Below are 9,212 nucleotides of genomic sequence, written 5' to 3' on the forward strand. Positions count from 1 at the left end.
CTTGAAGTAGCTGGGAAACTGCGGCGTTAAAAACACAAACCTACAAACAAACATTTATTGTGGCCTAATCATTCCGGTTTATTTGCAATGGATCCCAATACTAAGGCATAAACGTGTTGTATACAATCCCGTGGAGAACTGACCATATTTTTAATCTGTCGGAGGAATAGCGTAGATTATCGGTTGCTTCTTTCCATGGATTCTGATACAATGGTTTATCGACCAGTTTGATGTGTGTAGACTGTTTTTTGTTTAACGTCGAATTCAGCAATATTCAGCAGTATTCGTGCTATTTGACGGCGGTCTGTAAATAATGGTGGGGACAAGCTAATATCATCATTATAAGCAACGATCCACCCAACAGGGACACAATGGCAGGCACAACTAAGTCAGAGAGCGTCACCACCCATATCCCGTTGGGGCTTTTTACGACCAGTTTTGAACCAAATCTCCGCGGTAGACAAACATGGATTGCTGAAAACCAGTCCTTACTAGGAGGTTTAATAGAGGCAAGCATTAGTTGCTGAAACCAAGTTCTTACTAGGAGGTTTAATAGAGGCAAGCATTAGTTGCTGAAACCAAGTTCTTACTAGGAGGTTTAATAGAGGCAAGCATTAGTTGCTGAAACCAAGTTCTTACTAGGAGGTTTACTAGAGGCAAGCACATGTTGCTGAAACCAAGTTCTTACTAGGAGTTGCTGAAACCAAGTTTTACTAGGAGGTTTAACAGAGGCAAGCATTAGTTGCTGAAACCAAGTTCTTACTAGGAGGTTTAATAGAGGCAAGCATTAGTTGCTGAAACCAAGTTCTTACTAGGAGGTTTACTAGAGGCAAGCACATGTTGCTGAAACCAAGTTCTTACTAGGAAGTTTACTAGAGGCAAGCACATGTTGCTGAAACCAAGTTCTTACTGGGAGGTTTAATAGAGGCAAGCATTAGTTGCTGAAAACCAGATCTTACTAAGAAGTTTAATAGAGGCAAGAATTAGTTGCTAAACAACCGATTTTACTAGGAGGTTTACTAGAGGCAAGGATTTGTTTTAAAAACCAGATTTTACCAAGAGGTTTAATAGAGGCAAGAATTTTTGCTGAAAACCAGTTCTTACTAGAAGGTTTAATAAAGGCAAGCATTTGTTGCCAGAAACCAGACTTTACTAGGAGGTTTAATAGATGCAAGAATTTGCTGCTGAAAACCAGTTCTTACTTCGAAGTTCAAACCCGGACGGGTCGCTAAAATGATTCTAGTCTTCATCTTCAAAGGGCATCGTAACTGACGTGCACAAACAGTACACTCCTGTGGTTTGGGAATTAATGATTGATTAAGGGAAAAACAACGTAAATATTTTGAAAACTGTTTTGATTGAGACTTATAAGTTATACAAACATTCTGTCAATGGTGTCAGTGATAACTTTCGTGGTGTCAAAGGTTCCTCACCTTACTGTTAAGCCAGATGCCCTGATTCTGTCGATGTCCTCGACTTGTTGGTCGATTCCATTCTTTCTCTCTCCCAAGTTGCCCTGATTGTGTCGATGTCCACAACTAGTGGGTCACGTCAGTTGATTCCATTCTTTCTCTTTCCCAGATGCCCTGGTTGTGTCGATGTCCACAACTAGTGGGTCACGTCAGTTCATTCCATTCTTTCTCTTTCCCAGGTTGTCCTGCTTGTGTCGATGTCCATGTCAGTGGTTTATGTCAGTTGATTCGATTCTTTCCATTCCCCAGTTGCCCTGATTGTGTCGATGTCCACACCCAGTGGGTCACGTCAGTTGATTCCTTTCTTTCCCTTTTCCAGTTACCCTGATCCTGTCCATGTTGGTGGTTGCTCATGGCGAGCAGGCCAAGAGACAAATTGTGGCTGCCCTGGCCGCCGCTGAGCCTATCTTGTCCAAGTTGTTGCTGGACAAACTTGGTGTCGACAAACTCATCGGCAAGTTTATCGGAAACGTGGCTGCTTTCTTCAATGGCAAGACTGGCACAGTAAGTAACACGAATGCATTGAATCTAGGTAGTAATAATGAGTAAGTCAACGAAGAGTACTTAAATTAGAGGTAGTCAGGGAACGCTGCTTAATAAAAAGAGCATATTTCTGAGTTGTATTTTGACGTAAAGGTTTCAAAGTGGTAATGTCCTATATAGGACAATAGTTCGATCCAGACGTATTTATGTCACGTGTTATTTCAGGTCTTCCACTTCAGTTGTCGTTCGATGACTTCCTCTATTTCTCCTGAATTAAAACAAGTGCCATATTTAAAGGCCATTAGTTATCTCGAATCTAGGCAGGATTACCTAAAATAATTGGAATTCTTCTGCTTTCTAACCCTTTTGGGTGGAAATCACAAACTAGTTTGACGCTGTCTTGAACTGCGCTGTCACAGCTTATTAGTGAGTGAGTATGGTTTTACGCCGCAATATTTTTGCAATATTCCAGCAATATCACAGCGAGGGACCCCAGAAATGGTCCTCCGCATGGGCACAATGTGTGAAGACCATTTGTGGTGTCCTCCGTCGTAATTAGAAGATAAAGCTACTCTGTTTTCAATTTTGCGGTCCTTTATCGTTGATTTAAGACCGCTAAATGTAATTTAAAAACCGTACGCGTTAGCGTTAGGGAAGTGGTCTGTAAATAATCAAGCTACAGACCGCAGCCACATGGCTGGAATAATGCTGAGTGCGGCGTAAAACTAAACTCACTCACTCACTCACTCTTGCGACAAGCATGGGTTGCTGAAGATCAATTCTAACCCGGATGTTCACGGGTCGTCACCTGCTGAGTACTGTTATTTTTGTGTGTGTTTTCAGATCCCTCTTGATGGAACACAGCTTGTGTTAAACTACAACATGCACAAGTGCAGCCTGCACTTTGGAAAGAGATTCCTCATCAAGCGTAAGTACAACACTCTCAGACGCCCCTGTTGACAGACCAGGTAGCCCAGTAGTTACAGCATTCGCTCGTCACGCCAGTGGCCCGGGCTCGAATCACCAAAGCCCATGTGTGACAGCGTTTCCAGCTTGCGGTGTCTGACGTCCGGCGTCTGGCATCTGGCGTCCAGTGTCTGGCATCCACCGTCTAGTGTCTGACATCTGGCGTCTTGTGTCTGGCATCTGGCACTCCGTGTCTGACATCTGGCGTCCAGTGTCTGACATCTGGCGTCTGGTACCTGACATCTGACGTCTTGTGTCTTACATCTGGCGTCTGCTGCTTGACATCTGGCGTCTGGTGTCTGACATCTGGCGTCTAGTGTCTGACATCTGGCGTCTGCTGTCTGGCGCCTGTGTCTGACATCTGGCGTCTAGTGTCTGACATCTGGCGTCTGCTGTCTGACATCTGACGTCTAGTGTCTGACATCTGGCTTCTAGTGTCTGACATCTGACGTCTTGTGTCTTACATCTGGCGTCTGGTGTCTGACATCTGACGTCTGGTGTGTGACATCTGGCGTCTGTTGTCTGACATCTGATGTCTTGTGTCTGACATCTGGCGTCTGCTGCCTGACATCTGGCGTCTGGTGTCTGACATCTGACAAATTGTGTGTGACATCTGACATCTAACATCTGGCGTCTGCTGTCTGACATATGACGTCTGGTGTGTGACATCTGGCGTCTTGTGTCTTACATCTGACGTCTTGTGTCTTACACTTGGAGTCTGCTGCTTGACATCTGGCGTCTGGTGTCTGACATCTGGCGTCTGACATCTGATATCTGGCGTCTGTTGTCTGGCGCCTGTGTCTGACATCTGGCGTCTAGTGTCTGACATCTGGCGTCTGCTGTCTGACATCTGACGTCTAGTGTCTGACATCTGGCTTCTAGTGTCTGACATCTGACGTCTTGTGTCTTACATCTGGCGTCTGCTGTTTAACATCTGGCGTCTGGTGTCTGACATCTAGCGTCAGGTGTCTGACATCTGGCGTCTAATGTATGACAAATGGGGTCTAGTGTCTGAAATCTGGCGTTATGTGTATGACATTTGGCGTCTGCTGTCTAACATCTGGCGTCTAGTGTCTGACATCTAGCATCTGGTGTCTGACATCTGGGGTCTGGGGTCTGACATCTGGCGTCTGGTGTCTGACATCTGACGTCTGGTGTCTGACATATGACGTCTGGTGTCTGACATCTGGCGTCTGCTGTCTGAGATCTGACGTCTTGTGTCTTACATCTGGCGTCTGCTGTCTGGCGGCTGGTGTCTGACATCTGACGTCTAGTGTCTGACATCTGGCGTCTGGTGTCTGACATCTGGCGTCTAGTGTCTGACATCTGGCTTCTAGTGTCTGACATCTGACGTCTTGTGTGTTACATCTGTTGTCTTCTGTTTGACACCTGGCGTCTGGTGTCTGACATCTAGCGTCTGGTGTCTAACATCTGGCGTCTACTGGCTGACATCTGGCGTTTGGTGTCTGATATCTGAGGTGTGGGGTCTGACATCTGGCGTCTAGTGTCTGACATCTGGCGTCTGGTGTCTGACATCTGACGTCTAGTGTCTGACATCTGGTGTCTGACATCTGACCTCTGGCGTCTAGTGTCTGACATCTGGAGTCTGATGTTCTTGTATGTAACTGCCGTGAACACAGTACTACTGGGAAATGAAATCGGGGTTTAAGGCCATGCAATGTTGATCTTTGTAAGGTGATTATGGGGCGGTGAGGTAGCCTTGTGGTTAAAGCGTTCGCTGAATACCCGGGTTCGATTCCCCGTATTAGTAGCATGCGTGAAGACCATTTCTGATGTACCCTGCCGTGATATTGCTTGAAGATTGCTAAAAATGGCGTAAAAACTCACTCACTCTCCATAGCTCTATGTCATCAACCATATACCAGTACCAAACAATAACCAGACATTATTGAGAATTTAATTTATTTTTTTTCACTCATTACTCACGTATTAAATGTGAATATTAGCAGAACATAACTCCAGATTCAAAGACAGGTGAACAGTTACTATTTTGTCAAGTCACCATGGGCAGCAATGCAGGCTTCAGTGCGGCGGGGCATACTACTCATCAAAGAAGATAGAAAGTCGTGGTCCATGCTGTCCCAATATCGGACCACCTCTTCTTTCATTTCAGCAGTATTTGTCAGATTTTTCGTATTGACACTTTCCTTCATAAGTCCCCAAACATTTTCTATTGGATTAAGGTCAGGGCTATAGCTTGACCAATCTAATAATGTCCTATTTTGGGCCCGAAACCAGGCCTGTGAATGCTTTGAACGATGGTTTGGGTCCTTGTCCTGCTGGAAAATCCAACAATTTCCATAGAACACGTGAGCAGATGGAAATAAATGTCCCTCAAGTATATCTGTGTACCGCTCACTGTTCATATTCCCTTCAAATACACAGAGGGGCGTTGCCCCTAACACAGATATGCCACCCCATACCTTAAATTTCGGACTGTACTTTGGGCGCTGATACAAAGATTTTTCATTTTGTTTGGTCCAGAATTTCAGTGTATTAGGAAACAGCCACATAGAACTTTCATCTGAGAAAATCACATTGTCCCAGTTACAATTTCTATGCTGTAAGCACCATCGCTCTTTTTTGTTCAGGTTTCATGATCGGTGATGGAATTCCTCGACGTTTCTGCCAACCCATTGCATGCAGCTCAATTCTAATTGTCTCCATACAGACAGCCACAGTTCCTCTATCAATCATATCCAGCCTTAAGTTTTCTAAACTCCTTCGTTTGTTTTTAGAAAGCCGCCTCCTGTCACCGACAGTCAATTTTCTGGGCCATATCCATTTGCAATATTTTCAGAACACGATAAACAGTGGACAAGGGGATGCCTGTTCTGCTTGAAATCAATTTAGCTGGTCCGTTGTCCTTGTTATAATACTCTAAAATCAACTTCCTCTTCTCTAAATCATCTATACTGAGGATCACTGAAAATGTCGTCTGCTAGCAAGTAAACAAAGGGGGATAACTAATGAAAAATGATTAACAGAGTTGTCTCTCTTGAATGAAACCAAGCACTTACAGCTGGTCAAGGTTGTTTATACTAGAAATCCAATTAAACATATTCCTAAAATTCTCAATAATTTCTGGTCTTACTATATTTGCGTTGATTAATTGAATCTGGCGACACGTATGCATAAAATATTGGTGCAATAAAATGCCCAGTCTTGACGTGTCAGATTCTATTTGATGCAAAGGTCGCAGTCTTGACTTTTTTAAGAAACAAGTTCCATTTCGTGCAAATGTCAGAAATAAGAGTGAAAAGATGTTAGCGGGAATGGACTTTTCTAGAAAATCAGAGATGTCAAAATAAGTGTGAAAAGTATGCGAATGGACGACTGAAAATCAGAGATGACACCAGGTGCTCGCAAAAGAGTAAGCATATTCGGCCCTAGCGCCTGCCAGTCACGCAATTAGGCACCTACATAATTCTTAAATACTACCCTTTTCCTAGACATTGCCGAAGAACGTTGCAAGGCTGAAGTATGCGAGAACAAGATCACCAAGTCCTGCAAGTCCTGCACCAATGGACACCAAGCCGATGCCCTCAAGTGTGCTCTGCAGGCTGAGATCGCTGAAATCACCAGACTCGCCAAGGCAGCCCAAGCCAAACAGGGTTAACTCCCCTTGGTCTGACACGTGTTTCCTGTCAACCTGGTTGTATTTCTATAATAAAAGGCTTTCCCTTCCTGTGTGGTTGTGAGGTCAAAATAGGTCACTGAATTAATGTTTTATGTTCGAAAAGGGCTATGCCAGTGCACTGAATCATTGTATTCTAACTATGCACATGGCATAAAATACCGCTACACTCCATATTTTTCATTGAATCAATATGTAATCATTAGCCATAATAAGGGAACCACAATTTAACTTTTATCTGGATAAACTGACACTCATGGAATAATGAAATGACAAATCTAAGTGCAAAAAACAATTTGGTTTAAGCATGGCAAAATATTGTGTTATGCGCATGCCCGTACGCATGTATCCCTTGCGATGCAAGTCAGTTTCCCGTCCATTGTCAGATTGCCATAATTCATTCATATATGCATCTTAAAACGTGTGCGCGCGCACGCACGCACACACACACGTACACACGTGTGTCCATTCATTGTTCGATGTGTATGTGTCCATATAGATCAGGCTTATTAATGTTGTTCGATGTGACATTTTAAAATATACTGTTGCGCAGCAGCTGAAGGGCGTGTAAATCCAGCTAGGATCCATGCAGGTAGCAAAAGTAATGTAAGTCCCCATGTGTCTACGCCACCGGGATAAAATGTTTTATTCACGTTTTTTTAATGTCACGTCGGCGATGACAGATACAATATCAAATGTTCTCGTCACGAGACACATGACGAATAACTCTCACTCACTCAAATGTCACGAGACACATGGAAAAGTCTCTTTATCATTTACCGCCAGGTTTTCGATTAATGAAGCGTCGCCTCCGTGGTGTAGTGGTTAGAGCGTCCGCCCGGAGAGTGGAAGGTCGCGGGTTCGATCCCCGGCCGCGTCATACCAAAAGACGTTAAAATATGGTACTTGTTGGCCCCAGCCTGGCGCTCGGCATTAATGGGTACAACAAGGACTGGTCGGCTTAGAGTCAGCATAATGTGTCTGAGTGGGATATTCATGCTTAACTGCGGCATGGTATCTCAGTGAGCTAGCACTTAAGTCTGCGCTAGTACAAGCAGCCACACATACACACGCATGCACGTCGCCATAAGAGCGAAATATTCTTAAGTGCGACGTTAAACCCCATTTCACCTCACCTCACAATACACATGCAAGAAACTTTCATTAACGAAATCAAAATTCTCCCAACTGTAAACTAAAACCACAGACAAGGCGTATTTCGATACTGAAAAATATGATACAAAACCGAGACCACGCACCTGTATCAGTTGCTATCTATTTTTTTATTGTTATTCTATGAATATCCATCATTATAACAATGTTATTCCATACTTTTGGCAAAACTCCAACACGAATACCTAGCAACCACAAACAAACATGGCGCGCCGAGAGAAAGAGAAGAGAATGATTGAACATTTGTGAAAACTATTTATAGTGTCAATGAACACACACATACAGGTAATGACCGTTGCTAATCGGGCGAAATAAAGTCAATTGTACATAAAATGTCTACTCGGTGTACTGAATGACCCCGACAGCGTCATACCCAAAAGACGTTAAAATATGGTACTTGTTGGTCCCTGTCTGGCGCTCGGCATTAATGGGGTACAACAAGGACTGGTCGGCTCGGAGTCAGTATAATGTGTCTAGTGGGGTATTCATGCTTCACTGAATGACCCGGCGATTAGCTGATCGGTGCAAGTTTTCTTCGCTGGAGTGAGTGAGTGAGTGAGTTTTAGTTTTACGCAGCTTTCAGCAATATTCCAGCAATATCACGGTGGGGGACACCAGGAATTGGCTTCACACATTGTATCCAAGTGGAGAATTGAACCCGGGTCTTCGACGTGACAAGTGAACGCTTTAACCACTAGGCTACCCTAACGTCCCTTCTTCGCTGGATGGTCATCCGATGACCAAGGGCATTTCGTGAAATGCATATGGTTACATTGCCTTTATTGTGTTGCGTAACAAGATGGACCAAACTTAATCCATGACGTACTTCCGACAAAGTGATATTTTCACTGCAATGAACAATTTCTGTCTCCGCAGTAAGATATCGCTTTTCTCAACCTTCCAAATTTAAGTTTCGTTAGTGAGTGAGTGAGTGAGTTAAGTTTTACGCCGCACTCAGTAATATTCCCGCTGTATGGCGGCGGTCTGTAAAGAATCGAGTCAGGACCAGACAATCCAGTGATCAACAGCGTGACCATCGATCTGCACAATTGGGAACAGATGACATGTGTCAACCAAGCCAGCGAGAATGACCACCCGATCCCTTTTGTCGCCTCTTACGACAAGCATGGGTTACTGAAGGTTCATTCTAACCCGGACCTTCACGGGTCGTACTGGAAAAAAACAACACGTCATTTGTATGTATATATGTACACTTCTTTGTTCAAAACACAGATAAGACATATTTCGGTACTGAAAAGTATAATAATGATATAAAACATACACACACACATACGCACACAAAGTTCACTACTCCCACTACCATCAACCCAGACTGTCAAGGCCAAACACTACCTACTTTAGCTCAGGTGACATCAGGTGATACGCAAACAGATAATATCAGATAATGCTATCGCCTTACGGAGGCACCAGCTGGACACACCTCCCGTTACCGATACAAG

The 9,212-nt window shown here is 43.9% G+C and overlaps 1 protein-coding gene across 1 annotated transcript; it reads right to left on the reverse strand.

The window, feature by feature from the left end:
• Positions 1-3,066: 3,066 nt before the first annotated feature.
• Positions 3,067-4,205, reverse strand: LOC124257209. Its single transcript, XM_046691226.1, is given in 4 exon segments — positions 3,067-3,213; positions 3,610-3,806; positions 4,071-4,127; positions 4,130-4,205. Coding segments are annotated over 4 exon segments (477 nt in total).
• Between the last annotated feature and the right edge of the window lie 5,007 nt (positions 4,206-9,212).

Source organism: Haliotis rubra, unplaced genomic scaffold, assembly GCF_003918875.1.
Source record: "Haliotis rubra isolate DU_JTF1 unplaced genomic scaffold, ASM391887v1 Scf651, whole genome shotgun sequence".
NCBI classification, from domain to species: Eukaryota; Metazoa; Mollusca; class Gastropoda; order Lepetellida; family Haliotidae; genus Haliotis; species Haliotis rubra.